Here is a 26,710-nt window from a genome sequence, read left to right as displayed (position 1 = left end):
GAGCTTCATTGATACACTGGACACCAAAGTGGCCCACTCTCTAATGTGAGTGGGGAAACTGAGGCAGGGCAGATTCTGACACTGGGTTTGGCGAGACCCTATTATATTTGTCTTTTATGTTTATTGTAGAGTGTCAGCACAATTGAGGGGCTAGGGCAAAATATTCTACTTCCTATTTGCAGTCCTCTTCTGCACAAACTCCATACCTGTGTAACCCAGCAAATTTCAATTCATGCTCTTAACTTTAGGAAGGGAAAATGCAACCAACCCTCAGTGCAAAATGAGAGAAAGTCTTATTGTTTTTTTCATTAAACATAGATGAAAATCCAGGCAATGATTGGAACAAATGAGTTTTGAATAGGACTCCTGTGTTTCAAAGACTGAATGTGTTTGAGAGAGATTTTTTCCTTGTCAGAATGCTTCATTTAAACTGGTGTTATAAGTTGTATCAGACTCCACAGCACCAAAGTGTTCTGAATTGCTGTTTACAATTTCGACAGCTATTTCTTCCTTCTCCAGCAGAGTCTCTGTCTCCAGGTCAAATGATAAAAGCTGAACAATGTTTGTACCTTCTTGACCTTCTGAAGTTGAATAGCCTTCCTCATTCAGCTCAGCTATATTTTGATGGGCAATTGCTGGAAAAGGTCTGCCACTCTGAAGTCTTTCTTTCAGTTGCTCTTCTTTAGTCTGAAAAATACATTGCTTTGTAATGGGGGGCGGGAGGGGAGTAGGAATAAACTGTATTTGAACACTCACTTTAACAGTTGCTTTTACCTTTCTGTCTGAGTTTAACTGGAATTTTACTCCAACTGATTCAGAATTTGGCCAGTTTGCACAAAAGAAATAAAATGTCTCTCAAAACCACTGGGTTTTCTGTATTTTGCTGCAGAACATGGAAAAATGTTATTCTAGAATTCTCCTTTTTTGTCCCTATCTTCAGCACAATTGTCATACTCTGAAAACCAGAAAGCTTAACAGCCCAGTCCTGCAGACATCTGTTGTTGAGAGGGATGCTCCTTCCAGTGACATTGATGTGCATGTTTTACTAGCATTTATCAGAGGTGCAGCCACCACTAGCTCAGATTTTAAATGGGGGGTGTTTTTTAGAAGACAAAACAATCCTATGTAGCAAAATTAAATTACCTTTCTTCTTTCTTCGGCAGAATTTTTAATGTCCTTCATTGTTAAAGCATTCACTTTCTTCTTTTCGATCTTAAGCTTTTCCAGCTTGGCTGGTGGTTTCTTTAGTGGCTTTTCCAGGGCTTCACTCTGTGGAAAGACATTTTAAAAAAATGACAATATCATGAGTGTAGTGAGAGCTGGTGCTGGAAGGGGCTAAATCTCATTCCACTTGTGCTGTGTCCCTTCCTGCCTCTTTGTGCAATAATTAAGTGGTTAACTTGGACATAAAAAAGGCTGGAAGTAGTAACATATTAAAAAACTAAAGACCCAGTTATGCAGCTTACTCCTGTTGGTGATCACTTACTGAAGTGAGTAGTTTCACTGTCGTATCCATATTAATAAGGACTGTACAATCAGACCCCACATATTGGGAAGATTAAGCAACTGACACTGAAGAGGCTTATAAAAGATTTTGTTGTATCTTTATAATCACATAAAATTGTTTTCAATATGTGCAAATTAGCAGCCCAATCTTGTAGCTATCTATTGCTGAGTGTAGTGGTTGCTGCTGTGACACTGAAGTTATGTTTGACAACCTCAGAGACGGAATTCTGCTGTTTATCCTTATAGGAGGCAGTTGTGCAACCCACACTGCCCTGTCGATCTGTCTCAACCCTCACCAGGTGTGGGCTACCTCCAGGATGAAAGTTCATTCTTCCATGCCTGTTCTCACTGTGACCTCCCCGTTGTCAATAACAGTGGGGTTACTTTGTGATGGGAAAACTGGATGGGGACCAGTTATCCATTTTCCAAACAGATATCAAATTGCAACAAGTTTCTATAACTATTGAATTCAAACTAATAACTTCTGGTGAAAAGCTCTATATTCTGTTACTAGTCCCCTGAGTCATCCAGTCACCGGATTCTATCACAAATAACTCTGCAAGTCAGGCTTCCATGCCAGAAGAATCAAGTAATGCAATTAATATGGAGGATGATTCACTTAATGCGACTGAGGTGGATGAGGAAATCAGTAGGTGACTATAATGGAAGAAATTTGATCTACTGAAGAGACGTTTTGCATGCAAACGACGACCAAAAACTCATGAATAATGACATGTTCAGTTGTCATAAAAACCTAAAATGGGACAAAATGAAGTTCTGAAAATGGTGGTCTTATCATTAATGAAGAAGGCCATTCTAACAGTGTCCAAAAGTGGAAACACTGGAGTACCAGGACCTGAAACTGGGACAGAGATTGGGTCTGATACTGGGTTTGTGGAGGCCCTGTTAACTTGTCTCTTATTTGTATTGTAGAGTGCCAGCACAGCTGAGGGGCTGGGGCAAAAAATTCCACGTCCTGTTTGCAGCCCTTCTCCTCCCCACAAACTCCATGCCTGTATATCGCAGCAAGTTTCAATTCATACTCTTAGCTTTAGGAGGGGAAAATGCAACCAACCCTCAATACAAAATGGGAAAAAGTCTTATAGTTTTTTCATTAAACATAGGTGAAAATCCAGGCGATTGGAATAAATGAGATTTGAATAGGACCCCTACGTTTCAAAGGCTGAAAGTGGTTGAGAGAGATTTCTGCTTGTCAGAATGCTTCATTTAAGTTGTTGTTATAAGTTGTATCAGATTCCACAGAACCAAAGTGTTCTGAATTGCTGTTTACAATTTCGACAGCTATTTCTTCTGTCCAAACTTAAGTGTGGGGACCATAACAATGGTGAATGTGGAATACATACTCTAACTAAACAGGAAATTCTGACAGCAGAACACTTCCCAACTTGCCCAACGTTCTCACAAATCAGGAGAAAGACCCAAACTTATCTCCCAGTTGGATTCCTCAGTAAGGGGACGTCATAATGGGCTTCAAGGAGTCCACAAGTGAATGATGCCAATAATGGACAAAGAGGAAATATTAACATGATTGAGGTGCACAGTCTATTGACAATTAGGAACTTATGATAAGTGGATCAAATACCTGCAATTTGCCCTACTTGAAATCCATAGCTTTCCGGTTAGTTTCTTCTAGCCTCTTTCTTAATGAGATAGTGTTTATTCCAAAAACAGATTTGGAAAGTGGGTATCTTGCTGCTAATGATTTAGTTATAATAATTTGTAAGTGTTCAGCCTTCCTGTATAAATGGCAAGGGTTGGGGGGAAATAGAGGACTATGAATTTTGGACAAAAGTTTAATGCGACTCTTCCTGAAAGAGGAAGAAACCTCTTCATAGATAAACTCAGCTAAACTCCGTCAAAGCACAGGGAGGAAAAACTGTTCTCTCTTAACTCGAGTATTGATTATGGTTATGTTTTTGTGTTGAAATGCTGAAACACCATCACCTGGGGGATATATCAACACAGTGCAACTTGGTTATCAGTATTTTAAGTAGCTCTCTTGATTCTATGATTCCTGTTAGAATTCAATTGACTAATTTATATTGCAGCAGAGAGAGTCTCTCTCTGACCTTGTCTACTCTAGATTTATTGCCATAAAATTTCTCATTGTCTCTATCAATGGTGTAGCTCCATTGGCGGCAGCAATGCTTAGAATACACGGCTATCTAGTCAGTGGGTATTTTAACCATGGGGTCACCTAGACCTGCTTTGTGCAGGGAAAGATAACGTGGTGATTAAAACATTGATGACTCCCAATATTGCTACCCCACAGGCGGAGCTGCATCAATAAGAGCAATATGGGAAATGCTATAAATCAGGGGTGGCCAAACTTACTGACCCTCCGAGCCACATACGACTGTATTCAGAAGTTCAAAAGCTGGGGGGGGGGGTGCCTGCCAGGGCTTGGGGCTTCAGCCCTGGGGGGGATGCCTGCCAGGCCTCAGGGCCTCAGCCCCCCAAGGGAGGGGGTCTCGCAGCCTCTGCCCTGTGGGAGTCACCTGCTGGGGCTCGGGGTCCCCCACAGGGATGAAGGCCTGAGCCCCAGAGGGCGTGCCTTGCAGGGCTGAAACCCCGAGACCCTCCTCCCTGCTGGGCAGGCAAAGGCGATGCATGGGAATTTTTGCCAGGGTTTGCTGTCCCTGCTCACTCACTTGATGCCACCGGGCCCCCTCCCTAAATGGCAGCTGCTGGAACCAGCAAGCTGGGAGCTGCGGTTGTGGGGAGAGGAGGTGGCAAACAGCTGGGAGCTGCAGGGAGAGCCACTGTTTTTGCTGCTGCCTTTCCCCATGAAGCTAAAGCAGTGGCCCCAACTTGTAGCTGTTTGCTGCACAGGGAGCTAACACCTGGTAGCTGCAGGAAGGGACCATTGAAGGTAAGACAGGGGTATGCTGGGGTGGGGGCATGACTCAAGATATTTAGGAGGCAACTTTAAATTGTGCCCTCCTCCCCCTCAGCAGGCACCAGTCATCTCTGTTAGCCCCACCATCCCGCCACAGGGTAGAAGCCTTGAACTTTGCCTCTGGTAGGCAGAGAATGGGGGGGGGGCGGGTAAAGGGAGGGCTCTGAGAGCCACACTTTAACTGCAAAACAGCCACAGTTTGGCCACCCCTGCTATAAAAGAAAGAAAGCTTAGAGAAGGCCTAAAAGATGTGTTAGCTGTTGAGACTAGGCATGTAAGCATAGAAGGGATGGGTTGCTGCTGGGATGGCTCAGTCTTCAATATTTCTGTGCAAAATATTCTTGAAACCAGCTGTGCAAGTCTCTCACAGCGGTGTCTTGTGCATGTGTGTGGTGCACCTCTTTCCTCTCCATCCATGATACTAGCGCTGAATCCAGATTTTGCAAGTGCCCCTTGCATTTGTGCCAGGGCAGCCCAAAACTTCATATCTGAGTACTCCCAAATGTTGAGTGATCAAAATCCAGTTTTAAATCATAGAAATGCAGTGCTGGAAGGCACTCTAAGAGGTGAGCTAGCCCATCCCACCACACTGAGGGAGAACCAAGTATACCTAGACCATCCCTGACTTTGGTTAACCTGTGCTTCAAGACCTCCAATGGTGGGGACTCCACAGCCTCCCTTAGAAGCCTGTTCCAGATCTTAACTATCTTTGTAGTTTGAACATTTTTTCCTAATATCTACCCTAAATCTCCCCTGCTGTAGATTAAGCCCATGACTTCTTGTCCCACCTTCACTGGACATGGAGGACAATTGATCACTGTCTTCTTTACAACAACCTGTAAGATATTTGAAGACTATTATCGGATTACGGGTTTGTTACAGAAGTGCGTGGGTGCGGTTCTGTGGCTTGTGATATGTAGGAGGTCAGACTAGATGATCACGATGGTCCCTTCTCTCCTTAAAGTCTTTGAGTCTAGGTCTCTCCTCAGTCCTTTTCTCAAGACTCAACCTTTCCTTATTGCTCAGGTTTTCTAAACCTTTTATTATATGTGTTGCTCTTCTCTAGACTCTATCCAGTTTGTCCACAGCTTTTCTTTAAAGTGTGATCCCCAAAACTGGACACAATACTGCAGTTGAGGCCTCACCAGTGCTGAGTATAGCAAGACAGTTACCTCCTGTGTCTTACATATGACACTTCTATTACTAAACCCCAAAATGATACTAGCCTTTTTCACAACTGTATCACGTTATTGACCCATATTCAATTTGTAAACCACTATAAAATCCAGATCCTTTTCAGGAGTACTACCACCTAGCCAGTTATTCCCCATTTTGTAGCTAGGCATTCAATATTTCCTTCCTAAGTGTAGTGCTTTGTACTTGTCTTTGTTGAATTCCATCATGTTGATTTCAGACCAATTTTCCAATTTATCAAGGTCATTTTGAATTTGAATCCTGCCCTTCAATCAAAGTACTTCTAGTGTCTCCCATCTTGGTGTCATCTATAATTTTTATATGCATACTCTCCACTTCATTATTCAAATAATTAATTAAAATATTGAATGGTATTAGACCCAGTACAGATCCCCGTGGGACCCCACTAGATACATCTTCCCAGTTTGACAGCAAACCACTGATAACTGCTTCTTGAGTATGGTGTTTTTTTAGCCAGTTGTGCATCCACTCTGTAGTAATTGAATCTATACCACATTTCCCTAGTTTGATTATGAGAATTTCATGTAAGACTGTGTCTAAAGCTGTACTAAAATCAAGATATATCACATCTTCTGCTTTCCCTCTCCGCCATCCATTAGGCCAGTAACCCTTCTCAAAGAAGGAAATTAATTTGGCTTGGCATGCTTTGTTCTTGACAAATCCATGTTGGCTATTACATATCACCCTATCATCCTCTAGGTGCTTACAAATTGGTTGTTTAATAATTTTTTCCAGTATTTTTCCAGGTATCAAAGCTAGACTGACTGGTCTATAATTCCCTGGGTGGTCTTTGTTCCCATTTTTAAAAGATAGGTACTATATTTGCCCTTCTCCGGCCCTCTGAGATCTCACCTGTCCTCCATGAGTTCTCAAAGATAATCCCTAATGGTTCTGAGATTTTTCAGCTAGTTTCTTAAGTACCCCACGGTGAATTTGATCAGGTTCTGCTGACTTAAATACATCTAACTTACCTAAATATTCTTTAACATGTTCTTTCCTTATTCTAGCTTGTGCTCCTTCCTCCGAGTTGTTAATATTAATTGTGTTAAGTGTTTGGTCACAATTAACCTTTTTAGTGATGACTGAAGCAAAATAGGCATTAAACAGCTCAGCCTTCTTGATGTCATCAGTTATTAGCTCTCCTTTCCCACTAAGCAGTGGACCTACACTTTCCTTCATCTTTCTCTTATTCCTAATGTATTTATAGAATCTCTTCTTATTGCCTTTCATGTCTCCTGCTAGGTGTAACTTATTTTGTCCCTTAACTTTTCTGATTTTGTCCCTACATGCTTGTGCTATTTCTTTGTACTCATCCTTAGCAATTTGTCCATGTTTCCATTTTTTGTAGGATTCATTTTTGATTTGCAGGTAATTAAAGAGCCCCGGATGCAGCCATATTGGTTTCTTATTCTTCTATCTTTCCTTCACAACAGGATAGTTTGCTGCTGTGGTATGATGTTGTGGTTTGGAACCTTCTCTGGTAATACCCCTTTGGGATTATGTTCCCAGTCAGCTACTTTACAGCTACAACGGAGTGGTAGTCTTGGAGTAGATTGCTCTTACAGGATGTAGTGCAGGCCAAGTTCTCCAATGTGACTGAGGAATATTTGGTAGTTAACGCCCTGGTGACAAATCTGTGTTCCTGCTGTCAGGCTGCTCAGGAAGGAAGCAGACTCAGCTCCAATTTAAAATATTAAGTGATAAGATGGCTAGAAATGAAACCTGCTCCCTCCAATAAAAAATTGATTTTAAAAAAAATATCCTTGAGGGAAACAAACAAACGTCAAAGGAGAACAGATAAAGGTTAGCTGAGTCAATAAAATGGAACATGTAATCTGAATGCTTGAGTAGCTATTAGTATGAAAAAAACAATAGAGCAGACAGCACTCAGGTTATGAACAAAAAATGCAACCAACTTTAGCCAGAGAGGGGATAAGAGGAATGCAAACCCCATTCAGATATACAAAAACCTGCTCGGGGGTGGGGGTGGGGGTGGGGGGCACTAGGCAAATCTAATCCTTCACACTCCACAGAAACCTTCAACGCAGATTGGAGGGCTGTAGCCGTCCACTCCCCAGCTGCTTGCCGGGGGGAAGAGATGTGCACAGAGCATTCTCTCCTTCCATACCCAGACTTGCAATCCGGATAAGCAAGTACCCAAGTACTTTTTCTTGTACAAAGCTCTAGTTCTTTAATTACACAAGTAGTCAAGACTAGAGCTGTGTGAATGGTTTGCCTCAAACCACAAAACTACTCAAAACTATCCTTGGTTTGGGTTTGAGCTATGTCCATGAACCAGCAGTGGTTTGATCACATTTTGTTTGAATCCACAAACTGTCCATGAGCTTCTTGTGAACTTCCCCTCCCCTACATGTGGATATCCATGAACTTATCTTGAATCTAGTCCCTAGAATAATGTTTGACAGGAAAAAGAAATTGTGCAGGTACAGGGGGAAAAAGCAGCACCATATTTTACTAAAATAAATAGTGATACAGATTTTGTTCAAATCTGGCTTTCATAAAAATGAATTTCATTTTTTTAAATAAATTTTGGATGTGGGATCTGACAGGAATTGTGGATTACTCAGAGACTCAGATATTTCATCCCCAAAATCTTGATTTAGCTGTAACTGTCAACCCCAAATAGTAAAAGACTGAAAGTAGATTATGTCAATTAACTTCTGCCACGTATTTTCTGATTTGAAAAACAATTCAGCGATATTCAATTTCCAGTGAGCGTTTCTAACAATGGGCAAGCAGCACAACTCCCCACCTAAGGCCAGCATGGGAGTGTGCAAACAAATTAATAGAAGTTGTGGTCAGAGTCTTCTGCATTAAAATAAGCTTCTTAATAGTATATTTCTCTATCATCCAACTTCTTATTTCTAAATCACGTAGGTCCCTCTCTTGAAAGGAGTTTTGTATAGAGCTGCACTAATTGCAATGGGCTCTATGTGGGTGCAGTGAAGGATCAGTATAGAGCTCATTGCATGATCAGGCCTTTAGTAATTGTCTAAGGTTTTGAATGGCATTGATAAGATACTTGCCTTGGCATCTGCTTCTCCATTTCTAAAAGTTGTACTTTGGCTCTTGATTATTCCCTGCATCATTAGCTCCTCAAGGATATCTGATGACTTTTGCCTCTCCCGTTCCTGTAAGTGCATCGGTTTATTGACAAATCCACCACTGAGTAACATGATGTCTTTAAAAAGAAAATGTTTAAAATTATTACTCGCACAGAGCTGAAATCAATTCGCCAATTTAATTTCAATGTCACTTCCAATCCTGTAACTTCTCCATGTATTTATTTACTGAGGGTGCCCAATGCACAAAGCCTTATGCGCCACTTAAACTCTGCATTAAGGTTTTAAGTGGTCTTAAATGAAGTACTGGCTTTGTGCTGGCCGTCTGCATGGGATGAATCCCACACTGTGGCCTCTTAGGTCGACATTCAGGAAAGCATCCCTATTCGGGAAAGCACTTGCATTTGAGGATATGCTGAGGTCCCATGGAAGTCAATATTTACATGCTTTCCTGAACCAGGCCTTAGTGAGTCTTTGTAATTCAGATTTTAAAATATTCATTGAGCCAGTTAGAGAGCTCTACCAATTTTGGATGAGATTAGATTATCCATTAGCAATGAGCTTTCTATAGACCATTGCACTCTATGAAATTGAAACAAAAACCTTTCATATGCTTCCAAGACCTATATTTGGTTGTAAGAAAGTGTACTCCCTTGCGTCTGATTACATTTGTTTTCTGCACTAATTATATGTTTATAAACAGAAATTAAGAATAAAAAATGATTTTGATAACCCTTCTAAGCTGCTGTTAGGTTTCCACACATTAGACATGAATGATAAACAAGGAACAGTTTGTTGCCAAGATAGATCAGGTTTGCAGCCCTTGGTTTGCAATTACACCATCTACATTAGCAAAAGTGAGGGCTTTTGTGAGATGTAGACTTGGACCACATCAGAATGACAGTTGTTTGACATCTGTCACTTTTTCATGAGTGGTGTGAAAATCCGATTGATGTATTTTATTGTGAGAAAACAAGAACAATAAGCCTGTATAGGGTTATTTTTTTTCAGAATATTGAGATCATACCTGCCCAAAGATGACTTTACCAGTCCTCTGTAGCTGTCACCCAAAAATCAGAGGGGGCCAGCCTTCCAACCAGCATCAAAAAATGTGTCAGCAAAAACAGGCTTATGTGCTCACAGACTAAGTGTGCTAAAAGGATATGTACTCTTTCAAGTTAACAAAGGGCCATATTGCGTAATACCCATTTAAAATTAACATTTTCCGAGCAATGAGTTAGCCACTCCCAAATTCCTTTTGAAGACTCTTTGTGAACTGTAATCTCAAAAGTATCATTGGTCTTTTAGTGTCTCTTACTTTATATTTCTACATGAGTGACACTATGAATAGCTTAGCAATTTTTGGCCAGTAAGTTTGCAGGCACACATGTGCAGGTAAGAAAAATCCTTTGCCTGCATGCTGTTGTATACATGTGAGCATACTCAATAGTGTGTGTGAAAAACAAGCATGCATTTGTGTGTTCAGCAAACTTTCTGGAATGCAGGACCTTGATGTCTTGGGAACATAGATTATATTTTGCTTTTCTGTAACAAAAAATTAGGAAATGTGTATAATGCTCATTATAATAGGCCCCATAAAAGTATTTTAAATATAGCAAGAAAAATGACAAAAGATGTAATCACATTGACATTTTCTCAACATATTTTACTTATTACTGTGATCAAAACTATGATTCATGATGTAAAATATAAAGCAATGTTTAATTGTATGATTTCAACAGAGTGGAGAGAGGGACAAATATGAAGTTAAACATAACTTCATAACTTTGTGGGGGGAGGGATAGCTCAGTGGTTTGAGCATTGGCCTGCTAAACCCAGGGTTATAAATTCAATCCTTGAGGAGGCCACTTAAGGATCTGGCATCTGGGGCAAAAAAATTGGTCCTGCTAGTGAAGGCAGGGGGCTGGACTAGATGACCTTTCAAGGTCCCTTCCAGTTCTAGGAGATTGGTATATCTCCAATTATTACCTTATAACCAAACAATGATGTTTATCACAAAATATGACTTAAAAGTATTAGTACTACAATCCATATTTATAAAGCACTCATCCCTCAGAGTATGAATGCTAGTAATAACCCTTTGTGCTTACATAGCATTTTTCTATTGAGGGGCTCCAAGTATTTTCAGGGAGGGCAAATAAAGTTTGCTGTAACGACTTTGACTTACATATTTCCTTAACTCTGTGTGTGTGTGTGTGTGTGTGTGTGTGTGTGTGTGTGTGTGTGTGTGTGTGTGTGTGTGTGTGTGTGTGTGTGTGAGAGAGAGAGAGAGTTAGTGAAAAACATGTTACCCCAAAACACAATTTTACCCATTTAGATTTATCAGTCTAGCTCTATATCTTACACAGAATGTTCTCAGGCAAATACAGCTGTTTAATTTTAATGTGGAGGAAATCAAGAGACATGGGAATGGAATTTAAGTTGTTTTTAAAAAGCAGCAAACTCTAGTATTTACTCTAGTATTTATTCCTTGGAAACACTGTTTTATTACAGACCTTGCTTGTAACAAAGAACAGTTACTTTAGCCTTTCAGTTTGACTAATTTTGTTTATGAAATTCAAACCATTCTTAGTACTTAGAAGGCAGGCAAATACGGGATTTAAACAGCAAAATAAGTGTTTTAATGTGTACCAACATCTGCTGTTAGTTTAGCAACTCTTAGCACTGCCAAAGTATCTTAAACTTATACAAGGGTCAAAGCTGAATGTTCCCTTTTGCACTTAGACAGTCTGGGGTAGATCCTTAGCTGGTGTAAAAATTTACATAGCTTTATTGCCTTCGCTGGAGCTATGACAGTTTTCACCAGCAGAGGATCTGCCCCTAAATATTTATTTCCGTTTTGTTCCTTAATTTCAATGTGAATTTAGTGCATGTGAAAGGCCAAATTACTCCCCTGCTTAACCACAAAACAGGAACAACACTGGCAGGGTCAATGCCAATATGTCACAACCCTGACTGGGAGTGCGGGGCCTTGTGTAGGAGCGACGTGGGAGTTAATTCTCCATGATCTATTCAACAAGCCTGCCAACCAGGGTGAAAATTACTGTCTATTACGATCGGGAGCATTGAGTCACACAGAGTTAAAACCAGTAATTGGATATTACTGACTTGGGCCGGATTTGAACAACTGATTAGGGAGTGCAGCTCTGCAAATGCTTGGAGTCAATGGGACATTACATTGCACTGTGTGGTAACTGTTTGCACAACTGGCCTCAAAGGGGTGAATGGCTCTGTATCGTCTTCCTTTTGGTTGCTATGAGGTTTTCGGTTGTTTACCTGTGTTTTGCCCGTTGTTTTTTTCTCTGGGAGAAGGTGACCTTTCTGGACCTTCCCCAGGTAAGTTTCCCCCACTGAGTTCATCTTCAAGTTTTACTCCACTGTCTAAGGTGCCTTTTGACCCGGTGGACACATCCCGAAGGGTGGAGCCAGCTGCTCTCTGAGATGGGTCATTATTAGCCTGCAAGAAAAAGAAATAAATACATGAGAAAGACACTTGGGGAAATTTAACCCCATTTATAAGCAGACAGTTCCTACAATAGCTCTATAAAAGCGTCAGGCTTAGAGCGGAGCAGAACACAGCTCTGTGCATCTGTGCTGCTCCCGAAATGTCCTGACAGTGAGCCACATTTTCTCATAGGTTATCAGCTGTGGTAATAAAATGAAGAAGAATTTCAAGAATGGAAGCAGTGACCTCACACCTGGCTGTGTCCTTGATCACATTAAAAGGTAAAGTCTTGAAACAATTCTAAATGAAGCTTTGTTTGGAACGATGTAGGAAGATGTGACCACAATAAACATTCAGGAGCCTTAAATAATCACTTACTAAGGATCCCATCTTACATGCCTTCCTCATTCTAAACTCAGTGGCAGCTTTGGGTGCCCAAGGAATGCAGGCTTGGGCCTTAAATGTATTTTATTTTTTATGCTTTTGGTTGTAGTCTCCATGAGCCTTAACTCCGCAATAGCAAGAAGGGCAACAATAGTGTGCTCCATTTTATGCCAATTAAGCACGATCCTTATGCTCCCAGCAAATGGCTAAGGCAGCCCTTGGTTGGGCAAAATTTCTGTGCCCCTCTGTTATACTGTGTCCATGACAGTGTGCAGTTGGTACTGACAAAGCTGGTGACAGGGCAATGCCTGCATCTGGACTCTCCCCATTACATGCTGCTTAGAGTTCCACTCTCCTGAACTCATGCCCTTTCTCTTTTTTAGCAAGAGGATGACACCGGACACATTTGCAACTTCCTTCAATGATTGGACACAAACCCTGTAAAGAAAGTTGCGCACCTGCTGCATACAGAACACACTATTGAACCCATTGAAACGTGACATCAGCTAAAAAAATTTTGCCTGCACGTGGTGGCGAATCCATTGTCCGCTCCCATAGCACAACATAATCTCTCAAAGCAGATGAGCAAATATGCAACATACCATCTTCATGTGCACATGCCACTCCAGAGTGCCCTCAGGCATTGTAATATATAACCTCCTGGGTCAGACTTACCTATACACATGTGATCATTCATCACTGATGTGGAAGGTGCATCTAGAGGGATCTAGCACCCTTAATTAGAGGAGTGAGGGAGAGCATTACAAAAACCTTCCAGTCTCCATAAAGAATTGTTAAAATCAATAAACCCGTATCCACAGACATACAGTGAGCCTGCCTTGTCTGTGCCCCTGCAATGCAGGCTTTTACCAGCTTGGGTGAGCTCTGTGTTAAGGGCTGATATAAAGAGTTGCCCAAAGGAAGCTCTTTCTTTCTTCCTACTTATCGACCTACACACCCACTCAGGCTTCTCTTGTAACACCCTGTTCCCCATCTGCTTGGGAAAAGTTGTTACCTGGGTCTTGGCTCCCCACCCATTCGGCAGCTCCTTGTCTGATGGCTGCAGCACCTCTGCCCTGCTGGAACTGCCGCAGCCCATGGTGTCCACCTTCTTCTCTTACTTTGAAGGTCCAGGAGGAGCTCGGCTGTGCATGGTCACTAGGGACTCAGGCAGTTGCCTGGGCCTGTTGCTACAATAAATGACAACACAAAAGGTTTCCTCCTAGAGTTTGGAAGATTGCAGTACACACACATCACCTATGTCCAGGTGATCTCACCTTATGGTGAGAGGGAACCTGGCTTCCCTGTGCCAGCTGCGGGCACTGGAGTGACAGCAGCAAGTTTCTGCAGGTCACACAAGAGGGCAGGATGCTTCCAGGCTTTTTAAAGGGAAAAAAATACTTTTTCATGTAACTTTTTCCCATACTGCAATTTCTACCTGGATTCCTCCCATCACCTGTGATTGTCCATCGTTTTTAGTAATGGCAAAGGATGCAGAAAATAAATGCCACCCAACCTAGAATTCCAAGGGTCATATTGTGGGTTATGTTACTGTAACTTGTTGGCAAAACTTCTACATTTCAGGGAGAGGTAGTGTAGTCCAACAGAAAAGGAGATTAGCGAACACCAAGGATAGAGCTTTCAAATGTAGATTGGAAATGCCAAAGAGCCTAATGATTGTTGTTTGCTTCTGTTACCATCCACAGGGTTAAGTGATTTCCACACGTAAAAGAATACACGGTCCTTGCCTCAAAAAGCTTATATGAGAAAAGGTAACAGAGAAGTGGTAGGGAAGAGAAGTACAACATGCAAGTAAAATGATGAAGGTGATAACCTGCTATGTCTTGGTAAAGCAATGTTTTGATAACTCATTATTTTGTTTGTAAAACAAGTGTATTATCTCCCAATATCCATAAAGTTGCTATAATCAGCCATTTAGTTTCTTGTGAGCACTGAGAATTTGCTCTTTGTTTTTAAAATTTCCTCTTTTTTTTATTTTTTTTGGCATATTTTGATCTCTTACTGAGAGCCAGTGAGGAGATTTTCACTTCTAGAGACCTGGATCACAAAATTAAAAAGGGTTTGTGGGCTTTTTCAGGTTCATATCACAAAACCCACTACAAAGATTTCCATAATTATCTCCTTTAGAACTGAAGTAGCAGGGGCATTCTGGGTAGATGGAACTGCCTGGAGAAGTTTACATGACACATGCGTATGTACTTTGCGTGAGTCAGTGGGGTTAGTCCATATGTGAGAATCAGGTGAACCCCAGAAGTAAAAGAGAATGCCTGCAAACTAAAGTTGCCAGTAACTGTGAATTCAGAGACCCTTGAGATGCAATCCCATTTCAAGGACATTCTCTCTCTCCTGATGGTAAATTCTGTTCTCCTTTTATATCAATGTAACTCCATTGGAGACTGGATTTTTGGGGCAGATTTTGGTTGACAGGGAGTGCAAGCTTAGCCCAATAAAAATATTACTTTTAGTTTTTCCAGCAAATGTTTATAGAATATATATGATCATAATATAATATGATTGCAATGTTATTTCTTATTAGTATATTAATCAGCATGAATCACAGTGTGCTATGCAGATCTGGTTGCTTGTTTGCTTTTGTGATTAGGCACTTGTAACAATAACAATGCAGTATCAAAAGATTTTTTAAAAATCCATAAACAATTATTTATTTAATCTTAGCAATAAGCCACAGATCTTTATATTTGCTCTTTCAACAACAAAATAGTAAAGTTTGAGAATAGAAATTGAATGTAAATAACTAAACACAGAAAGCTGATTGAACATAAGTTAAAATCTCAAGTTATTATATAATCAAAATCGGGAATGCTTTATGAATCATGCTTCTGCATTTTGTAGATCAAGTTATGCTTGATAGGGGTATGTAAAGAGAAAGTGAGATAAATGACAATAGAGAAGAAACAGTGAGTATTTTATATAGGCTGAAACAAATTGTGTTGCAGTTTGAATATGTCATATTTATGAAGTGAAAAGAATCTTGCTCATTAGTATGTGGACACTTAAAACCTGATCCTGGAAAGACTTAGGGCTTGTCTTCACTACCGGGATAAGTCGACCTAAGCTATGTGAATAATGTAGCTGGAGTCAAAGTATCTTAGGTCGACTTACCCCAGTGTCTTCACTGTGCTGTGTCGATGGGAGATGCTCTCTGGTCAACTTACCTTACTCTTCTCAGAGAGGTGGAGTACCAGGGTCGAGTGGAAGGCGCTCTGCTGTTGATTTAGCGGGTCTTCACTAGACCCGCTAAATCAACACTTGTTGCATCGATTACATCAGCATGGATCTCCCCTGTAGTGAAGACAAGCCTGTACACACATACTTAATGCACTCTACTTTGAAGTCAGTAGGAGCTGTAGGCTTTCACTAGGGATTGTGCAAATGGTCTTACAGGGTTTGATCCTACACTTATTGAAGTCGATACCAAAGTTCCCATTAATTGTCCTGCTCAACTCAGCATTGGTGAGGCCTCAGCTGGAGTACTGTATCCAGTTCTGAGTATCACACTTTAGGAAAGGTGTGGACAAATGGGAGAGGGTCTAGAGGAAAGCAAAATAAAAAAAGACAATAAGTTTAGAAAACCTGACCTATAAGGAAAGGTTAAAAATATTGTGCACATTCAGTTTTGAGCAAAGACGACCAAAGGGGGACCTGATGACAGTCCTCAAATATATTAAGTCCTGTTAATTTGCTAGGACAGTGATCAGTTGTTCTGCTTGCCCACTGAAGGTAGGACAAAAAGTAATGGGCTTAATCTGCAGCAAGGGAAATTTAGGAAAGTCTTTCTAACCATAAGAATAGTTAAGCTCTGGAATGGGTTTCCAAAGGAAGCTGTGGAATCCCCATCATTGGAGGTTTTTAGGAACAGCTTGGACAAACACCTGTCAAGGACAGTCTAGGAATACTTGGTCCTGCCTCAGCACAGGGGACTGGACATGATGACTTCTCAAGGTCCCTTCCAGTCTTACATTTCTATAATTCTGTAATTAATGAGGCTGGATCACAGTGTATAAATTTAAGCACATGCATAAGCTTTTGCAGGATCAAGGCCTTAAAGCATTCTGTAGAGGTGGTTGAAAAATGTGTGTGCATATTGGGGTGGAGGGGACGGGAGTTTTCCATAAGGATAAATACAGGATGCCTTCGTTTAAGAAGGTAAGTCCTCAGAACAGGAGGGCTTGTGTGAGGTACAGAAGAGAGAAAAGAAGAGTAAGGCCAATATTTAGCAGTGAGAAGGGAAAAAATGCAAACTACTTCTTTTTTAAAAATCAAAAGCCTTTTTATGGTTTGTCTTGTGAAAATGAAAACAAAAGCCAAATCTGTGGGATGTGAATGTTGGGGAAAAAATCACTGCAAAATCAAAAGCAACTTTTTAAGAAATTGCTGGGGTTGAGTGGAGGAAATTGAAATACAGTAGAACATCAGAGTTACGAACACCTCGAGAATGGAGGTTGTTTGTTACTCTGAAATGTTTGTAACTCTGAACAAAATGTGATGGTTGTTCTTTCAAAAGTTTACAGCTGAACATTGACTTAATACAGCTTTGAAATGTTACCATGCAGAAGAAAAAGGCTGCTTTCCCTTAATTTTTAAGTAGTTTACAGTTAACACACTACTATACTGTATTTGGGATTTTATTTTTGTCTCTGCTGCTGCCTGATTGCATACTTCTGGTTCCAAATGAGGTGTGTGGTTGACTGGTCCATTCATAACTCTGTGGTTCGTAACTCTGAGGTTCTACTGTATATACTTTATAAACAGTAAACACAATTTCCCAAGCAGTTTAGTGGCTTGCAAGCTGGTTGGACATATTGGACAGGAGTCAAGACTTCTCAAATGTATATGACTTTCGCCACCTCTCTCCTCTCATGTGCCCACAAGTCCCAAACCATACTGGAGAAAAATGGGTTGTGTTAAGAGGTGCAGTACACAACAAGTTTTATTGGTCCTGAAAGACTCAAGCACTTTGCTACATGTTCTTCAGCACGTGGTATGTTACCTATTAACTGATTTATGGCAGGGTAGTCTGCCCTCTTATGGGCAGTGGTGCCTAGGGGTCAGCACAACACTGTCATGTGGTGTGGCCCTTTACGATTCTGGGAGGTCTGATATATATACAAGGACCTAGGACATATTGGTAGAGAGGAAGCGGTCCTGAGAATAAGTAGTGTGTGTGGAAATCCCACTATTGTTTCTTTAAGGGCCCGGGACCAGGAGTCTCGCAGAGTGAGCAGAGCAAGGCTCCCCTCTCTCCTAGCCAGATGGGATGAGCTACAGGAAGGGGCCTATCAGATATGCTGCCTCCTAGCAAGAAAAGGCTTATCTGCTGTACCCTCTGAGCCTGACATTAAGGAGGAGATCTAGGGGCTGCTGTCATGAGAGGGATTGTTTGAAGTACAATTCTAACTCAAAGAAGGGGGCTGGGAGTCCTCCTGAACAGGGACAAGAAAAACCTACCTGGATTCTTATATGAACCCAGAGTGGGCGTGAACTTGAGCGAGTTACCCTCTGTAATTAATGAACCAGAGCTCCTCTCCTCCCCCTGCTAGCTTTCAGTTCTGCCCTCCTGGGCACCTTGTTGTAAACTGTTTCCCCACACCAGTCCATCACTTGTCCCATCAGCATTCAAATCAAGCGGCTTCCTTCTTCATGCTCATTGGTGGGAGGGAATGGTCATTGAGAGCACAGAAGAGACATGCTCCTTGCTCTCAGATCAGGTGCCTAAAATTTGAAGTCTGGACTGAGCATGTGCAAAATGTGATTTTTTTTTTTTAAAGGCTTTATAACTTGGCCAAATTTGGGTGGATTTTCACGGGCACCAAAAAGCACATCTCTCACAGAAAGGTCATCATTCTGCCAAATTTCAAAGTATGGTGGTTGCTAAAGCTTCTTAAAGGAAAGGTCACCAGAATTTTTTAACATTGAGAAAAACATGTATTTTCCCCATCCCTGGTCTTGGAAACAACTGAAACGTTTTGGCTGAATTTTTTCAAAAAAATTAGCCTGAGGCAGACATCTGGTGTGGAAAATTTCAGCCCAAACGGTTAAAGCTGGGAAAAGTTACAAACAACTTAAAACACGGTTTTACAATGAGAAGTGTCTGGCAACCTCAATAATAGGTGGCCCTGCCTATATGCCTGATTTAAATAGAATTAAGAGCATCCACACTGTGTTTTTTGCCTTAATTTGACTAAATCTGTTTTTAAGCGCAGTGCAACACTGAAAATAGACAAGACCTCAGTCAGCAAGAATGGGGCTCCCTCCCCAAGCTCATTTTCTTGGGGGCTCGGTGCTAACCTCAGTCATCCATATCCATGGGATCTAGGGGTTGGACATATTCCTGGAGGTTCATCACATGACATAATCTTTAATTAAAGATTAATCTTTAATTCCAGGAGACTCCAGGACAATCCTGGAGGGTTGGCAACCCTCATGGGATCACTGTGGCGGCAGTGAAAAGGACTTATAGAGACCTTGTCAGCAGCCTGGGGCAGCTCATGAATCCATCTTACTGAGTTGCCAGGATAAGTCATGCTGGGGCTGAGCTCCCCTCCAGGGCAGTAAGGGCCTCACATCTTTAAAGATTTGGCCCAGTGGGTGTGAAAGGCATTGAGAACAACCCCAGAGATGCTGAACACCTAACAGGGTGAGTCCTAAAGAAGGGTCTGGCCCCAGGTTTGACCTTTGAGAGAGCTCGGTTGCAGCTTTTGTGGGTGGCTGCAGCGTGTGCAGAACTGATTGTTGTCAGTGCAGCTGAAATCCGTTCCCTGGCTAGCACTGGCAGTGTGTGTACGTATTGTATATCAGTGCTGTATTTGATCCCAATGCTGTGTGTAATCTCTCCATGGTGACTGCATAGCATTCATGGCTATTTAAGGAGGGGGAGAGGGGAGTTTGGGTTTTCTGCAAGAATTCCCACTCAGGTAATTACATTTCTGCCTGCAGACTTTCCCTGTAGCTTCAACTGAAGAAATCATTTTTCCTCACTCCCACTCCCAAAAGCTCTTGGCACGGAATTGCTGCTGTGTATCTAAAACCTAGCAGTAGCCACACTGCTGGAGCGGATGGAGTGGTCCTTGCCTGTATGTCATTTATTATAGACTTGTCCCTAGCAAGGAGTGCTGTATCAAATCAACACACTCCACCGCTCTCATCCTCCAGTGTCTGACTGCAGCATAACAAGTTGGTCCTGCCAATTACACTGCTAGATGTTATTCAAGCAGCCAATTGGAAGCTGGTGAAGAGATGATCGAGAGCCAAGAGAAAACCATAAGGGGAAAGAGGGATTTCTCATTGCACAGATATTAAGTAAAAGTGTTTATATGTCTTTGAAACCGACCAACTAGTTTTTTTTCTTCTCTGCATAAGCAATATTGGTGAGAGGTAGTAGTAGGTGATTAATTGGATACCAACTTCTTCCACCTTGCTTTAGCTCACCACAGTGTTATAAAACACTATAGATCTGAGACATCTGTGTCTTAATACTCAAAACCAGCAGAGGGCAACGATATCTCAGTGATAACAATAGCAAGTACATGACAGCAATTATGCTCATATTAACTGCACTTATGTTAATATAATGGTAGTATCATACTGTAGTATTTTCTTGCAAAGTATCAGTATAGAAATAATATTAAAGAGACAGTGTCAGGTAGCTTTGGTCCCAAATTTAGATTTCGTAAATACATTTTTTAAAAGTAGTAATTTTCTGCAGTTAATGTCCATTTCAGCAAAGCATATGTTTATGTTCCTCTTTATTCAGCAAAAAATTTAAGCACTTGCTTAACTCCCTTTGAAGTCAAGTTAAGCATGTGCTTTGCTGAATCATAGATTTACAGATTCCCAGGCCACAAGGGATCATTGTGATCATCTAATCTGACCCACATAACACAGGCCATAGGTTTTCCCTGAATTAATTCCTGTTTGGACTAAAGCATATCAGAGCCTTACATAGAAATGTAAATCCAAGGATGGCTGGCAGTTTCCTGACATTAATGAGATAAGCCTCTCCACACCCACGAGGTAGATAGTAAGCAGAGCTAAGCACATTTGCAGCAAATTATTTACTCATGGATTTAGCCTCTCTCCGTCTACTTAACAAATGGTCATGTGCAGATTGTGATGTTCCCAAATGCACTTGTTCAGGTTAACTAAACGAATGGTGTGGTGTGGGGGGGAGGGTTTAAATACTCTGTGGGTTGGTCTTGAATAGTTCGCTGGGAGCTATCGATCCTCAAAACTCAAGAAGTTTTAGTTCACTGTAATTGGTCACATAAGTCATGTGCTGTTGTTTCTGTTTCCGTGACTGGTTGAGCATAACACTTTTATAATCAGTAGGGATGCATGAAGGAGCCACTGGGGCTTTGAGTCCATCATGGAGACATAGCGGTATAGGGAGAGGCAGCACATCAGCAGGATTTGAGAATCTTAGAAATGTTCAGTGTTTCCCTTATGGGCGACACTGACCTTGCCCAGGGCATGAAGAACAAGTTGTTATTCTTAGAAAAAGCAGGCTACTGTACTATTTATTGGTCAGGGGCAGAGTTTAAATGTAATTTTTTTCTCATTCTAGTAACATGACGTAACAGTGTGTATGTGGTGCTAGTTTAAAGAGTGAGCTTGGATCCCTGTCCATCTCATTTAATTGTCATGTAGCAGGACTCTGAGGAGGGGCTGTTGGTAGCTAAGTGTAAGTTAGGGCAGCCATCAGGATTGAGTTATGATAAATGTGGCATAAAGCTACTTTTGCCTCTGCCTCCACTGCTGTGCTGAGAACGGCTTGGCCAGACTAAAGTATGGGCCACAATATCCAGGCCCTGTTTGTATCCAGCTAAAAGAAGCCCCAAAAGTTACTAAATGATGCTTATCTGAAGCTTGCCCCTCCAATCTTGTCTGCCTCCAGTTCAGTTTCTTTCTCCCAGTTCAAACTGACCCTTGACCCCCTCTCCCCAGTGATGTTGACTGACTCCCAGGCTCTCTCAATTCCCAACCCAGATGCTTCTTTTATCTCCCCAATCACAACAGGACCTTTCACCTTTGCTGAAATTCCCCAAGCTAGATCTCAGTGTGTCTGTCAGTCTCTACTGGGCTTCAGCTGCCAACAGTCTTCAAATTGTGGATGCTCTGGGTCTCCACAGGAACACTCTGCTTCTGACCCTGCAGACCACGAGATATGAAGGCAGTCTCTGGCTTAGCAGAGACTTTCACCATGGATTTTTTTGGAATATCAACATAGGCAAAGCTGGGGAGGGGCAAAACATCCTTGCATCGGATATGTGGAGGGCAGGAGAGGGTTTAAAAGGCCTCCGTTCAGTTTGTTGTTAGGGTCAGTATTTTTCCTCCCCCAAATGAGAGGATTACATCATTCCAATAGCGATACAGGTAGCCGGCTTTCCTGGAATGTTGTGCTTATTTGATTCTGGCGGTGCAGAAACATGCAGAGTGTTCCAACACCAATGCTGAAGAGCCCAGAGATGAAATGGAAGCTGCAGCAGGATCTGCTTACTAGTTCTTGGCCCAAATTAAACACCCCCTCTGATGTGGGGAGTGCAGGGGATATCAGAATCTGAACCCAGACCTGCATCTCATGGCTGGCCATATCCTTGTAATGGGGCATACCAAAGCTCCACATTTGAAGAGATAGGGGGTTCGATATCAGGATCCAAATTTTGCAACTCTGTTACATTTCTCCTTCTTTGGGGCCAGATGGAGCCAAGCTGTTCTGTAGGTGAGTGGGGTGGGGACGAGAGAGGATACAAGGAACCACACCTTGTACCCCTGCCCAGCACTGGGGTACAGCTGCAGTCTCCCCATGTGCCATTAGGGTGAATGATGCCTCAAAGGGGGCGAACCATGGCCATGGCCCCAGTCTCTCCTTCACAGGCATATAGTGAGAGTATGATGCACCCAGGGCTGTCCTTGGGCATAGGCAGCATACAAGGCTGCATAGGGCAACTGAAAATTTGGGGCATCCCTGGGTCTTAGTGTCCTCCCTCCTGCCTCTTCCTATCCCTGTTCTGACTCTTCCTGTAGGCTCCCACCACAGCTGGCTGCTGCAGCCTGGTGAGTCTTCCTCCAGAGGTTTCAGAGCAGTAACCGTGTTAGTCTGTATCACCAAAAAGAATGAGGAGTACTTGTGGCACCTTAGAGATTAACAAATTTATTTGGGCATAATCTTTCATGGGCTAAAGTGGGTTTTAGCCCATGAAAGCTTATGCCCAAATAAATTTGTTAGGGTACGTCTATACTACCCGCTGGATGAGCCAGGGCCGCCCAGAGGGGGGGGCAAGAGGGGCAATTTGCCCCAGGCCCCGAACCAGAGTTTTTCGGGGCCCCTGGAGCGGGGTCCTTCACTCGCTCCGGGGTGCCCGGCAAACTCTTGTGCGACCGGGCGCAGGAGCTTCTGCCGCTCCCAGTCTTCGCCGGCGGGGGGGGTGGGGTGGTGTCCTTCCGCCCCAGAGCGGAAAGACCCCCCGCTGGCGAATTACCGCCGAAGACGGAGCGGGACCCGCCGCCGAAGTTCAGCCCGGTCTTCGGCAGTAATTCGGCGGCGGGGGGCCCTTCCGTTCCGGGACCCGCCGCCGAAGTGCCCCGAAGACCCGCGGCGGGGCCCCCCTCCGCCGAATTACCGCCGAAGACCGGGCTGCGCTTCGGCGGCGGGGGTACCCGCCGCGGGTCTTCGGGGCACTTCGGTGGCGGGTCCCGGAACGGAAGGGCCCCCCGCCGCCGAAGACCCCGGGCCCCCGGAATCCTCTAGGCGGCCCTGGGATGAGCGGGCAGTGTTTGATGTATTGGGGATCGATTTATCACGTCTCGTCTGGACATGATAAATTGATCCGCTAATCGACGCCCGTATTCCACCTCGGCAGGAGGAGTAAGCGCAGTCGACGGGGGCACCATGGCAGTCGACTCGCCGCCATGAGGACGGCCAGGTAAGTCGAACTAAGATACTTCGACTTCAGCAAATAGCATAGCTGAAGTTGCGTATCTTAGTTCGAACCCCGCCCCAGTGTAGACCAGCCCTTAGTCTCTCAGGCTTTGGCTACACTTGCACTTCAAAGTGCTGCCGCGGCAGTGCTTTGAAGCGCTAAGTGTAGTCAAAGCGCCAGCGCTGGGAGAGAGCTCTCCCAGCGCTGTCCGTACTCCACCTCCCTGTGGGGAATAACGTACAGCGCTGGGAGCCGCGCTCCCAGCGCTGGGGCTTTGACCACACTGGCGCTTTGCAGCGCCGCAATTTGCAGCGCTGGAGAGGGTGTGTTTTCACACCCTGCTGCAGCGCTGCAAATTTGTAAGTGTAGCCAAGCCCTTAGTCTACAGGCCTTTAATTTAAAATGTGCTTTAAAAATATTCATTAGTGTGTTGCTGAAGATGATAAAATCAAATCTCTAAAAAATCCTTGCATAGATTTTTAGATGCACCATCTGAGTATTCATCTTTAGCCTTAAATGCTTGGATCTTCAGACATATAGTTTTTTAAATAAATCCTTCAAAAGACCACCCTTATCTAAAATACACATGTGAGCCCGGGCTGCCACGGACATAGGGGCACCAGTTTCATAATACTGCATAGGTCCCCATAAATCCTGAGGATGGCCCTGGTTGCACAGCACCCCATGAGTGGCCATGGCACTAGGCTTACTCCCTATAGAGCAGTGCAGCTCCACACTACCCCTGAAATGGGGCTGGGCTGAACTGGCAGGATAAAGCCCTATCCTTGCTGCATCAGCTGGGTCAGAAATGTTATAGAAGTTTGGATCATCCTTCATTCTGGATCATCATAGAGTCATTCTTTTTTAACCTGGTACCATCTGTTTGTTTCTGTCTATCTTTTGTGCTTGATGGAGGGAACCAAGAGTTATCTGAGACAGAGGTCTCATTGTGCTAGGTACTGTACAAATACACAGTAACAGACTGTCTCTGCCCTAAAGAGCTTATACTCCAGAGAGACAAGACAGGTATAACATGGGAGAAAGGAAGTGTCATTCTCAATTTTATAGATGGGGAACTGGGGTAAAGAGTGTAAGTGACTTGCCCAAGGTCACACAGGGAAGCTGTGACAGAGCTGGAAACTGAACTCAGATCTACAGTGGCATATAGTTGATCTGCAACTGCTAGCAGCAAATAACTAGATGAGGAGGGCTCTGAGTTACAACAGAGAATTCTTTCCCAGGTGTCTGGCTGGTGGGTCTTGCCCACATGCTCAGGGTCTAACTGATCACCATATTTGGGGTTAGGAAGAAATTTTCTCCCAGCCAGATTGGCAGAGACGCTGTGCATTTTTCACCTTCCTCTGCAGCATAGGGTCACTTGCAGGTTTAAACTAGTGTAAATGGTGGATTCTCTGTAACTTGAAGTCTTTAAATCATGATTTGAGGACTTCAGTAACTCAGTCAGAGTTTAGGGGTCTATTACAAGAGTGGATGGGCAAAGTTCTGTGACCTGCAATGTGCAGGAGATCAGACTAGATAATCATGATGGTCCCTTCTGGCCTTAGAGTCTATTAGTCTATCTCTTGCATTTCGGTGCAGTGACAACCAGGAAACCATCCTGCCTCACCTTGCATATACTAGAAGAAGCATGGACTGGCAGCTTTCTAAGGGCTTGTTTACACTGGGAAATTTATCAGCATTACTATATCGCTGTAATTATACTGGTATAACTATAGCAGTAGAACTCCCATGTGGACATATTCTGGAAGAGAAGCATCCGCATGGGGAGTTCTACTGGTATAACTATAGTGGTGCAGTAATGCTGGTAGGTTTCCTCCTGTAGACAAGCCCTAAAAAGGACCAAGTATTGTCTTTATTTTTCTATACAAGCTACTGATCCTAGTTGGGATGGGAGCTTTCCTGAGAATGTTTAAGTGTGTTAAGGACTGAACTGAAAATCTCTCAGGAAAGAAGGGACACAACCAAATGCAACTGGAGAGGGGCCAAAGCTGAGTCCATGTATCTGAACCTCTTTCCCAGAACTTTGTGATCCAGAGCCAACTCACCTTGTCCTTAGGCTTGGCAGAGCAACAGCCACCTTGCTTTAACCTACAGATGGTTTTCAAGTGTTGAGAGCCCTGGCTTTGGCTTAACCCATTATAGAGGTGAAGGTAGAATCCAGATGGAAACTTTGCCAAAGTTTGTGCGTGTTTGAATCTAGCATTCTGCTTTGGGCCCATCTCCAAATACAGCTGCTATATACTGGATTTAAGATGCTGCTGAATATGAAACATTGAGCACATAATATAGCTGCTTTCTAGGAATTTATGTTAATTTAGATGGAATAAAGGGGCCCAAAAAGTCAAAGGTGTAAACATAACCCAATCACTGTCCAACATTGAACAAGGTTGGAGGTGTGGTATACAGAGACCTCAAGCTGCTTAGTACCATGGCAAACACATCATTAAACATCCTTTTAACCTTTTATTCAAGATAGAAAAAAGAAGGAAAAACAGTTAAAGCCTTTGAAATGTGAAGTATTATGTAAGGCTTTCATTTTATCAACATCCCTTGTTCCCTTTCCCTTTTAGCTGGCAAGAGCTTTTAGAAAGAAAAAAAACAACCCTCGTTCGACAGTTGTTTAGCTGGTAATAATTGTCCTTTTGGGGAAAAGAGAAGAAATTAATAGAGTTGGGCTGGAGCTGTCATTGTTAAAGTCTGATCCCATTTCCTAGAAGACAAAACAAAACTCTCACACAGAAGGGGAAGAGAAAAGAATAGCAAAGATAGAAAATGCAGCTTCTGTCTCTGGCGGTGATTTTCACTTGCAACCTTACTGTTGGAGAAAAACAGGCACAGTACATGGTCTGATTAGCCATTCCGAGACCTGGCAAAAAGTCTCAGGCTTACAGCAGTGTTGCGCAATATATACTGTAGTCTTGGCTGGCTAAGCCAGAGTCTTATTAGACATTTAAAAAAAAGGAGAGGGATGGGAAAGAAAAGGAACACTGTGTGTGTGTGTGTGCGCAAGAGGGAGAGACAGTCTCACATCCCAAGCGGTTTTGAGGATTTAGCGGGAGCCAGTGGAGGTGGTGATGCCATCTGGCTCCCTCTCTCTGGCCTCATTTGGTCAGGACATCTTTCAGGATCAGCATGAAGAAGGTCCGGGGGGGTG

General features: G+C 42.9%; 1 protein-coding gene across 1 annotated transcript; it reads right to left on the bottom strand.

Annotated features, from left to right (window-relative positions):
- Positions 1 to 411: 411 nt before the first annotated feature.
- Positions 412 to 13,673, bottom strand: STMND1 (stathmin domain containing 1). The gene is made up of 6 exons (XM_045004077.1): positions 13,590 to 13,673; positions 12,022 to 12,202; positions 8,689 to 8,843; positions 7,977 to 7,986; positions 1,144 to 1,262; positions 412 to 687 (listed from the first exon to the last, which is right to left on the bottom strand). Exons 1-6 carry the CDS (start codon positions 13,671 to 13,673, stop codon positions 412 to 414), a joined length of 825 nt encoding a protein of 274 aa, XP_044860012.1.
- Between the last annotated feature and the right edge of the window lie 13,037 nt (positions 13,674 to 26,710).

This window comes from Mauremys mutica, chromosome 2 (assembly GCF_020497125.1).
Source record: "Mauremys mutica isolate MM-2020 ecotype Southern chromosome 2, ASM2049712v1, whole genome shotgun sequence".
Lineage (NCBI taxonomy): Eukaryota > Metazoa > Chordata > Testudines > Geoemydidae > Mauremys > Mauremys mutica.
The sequence above is the reverse complement of the archived record's forward strand: the minus strand, read 5'-3'. Positions and strand labels throughout refer to the sequence as shown.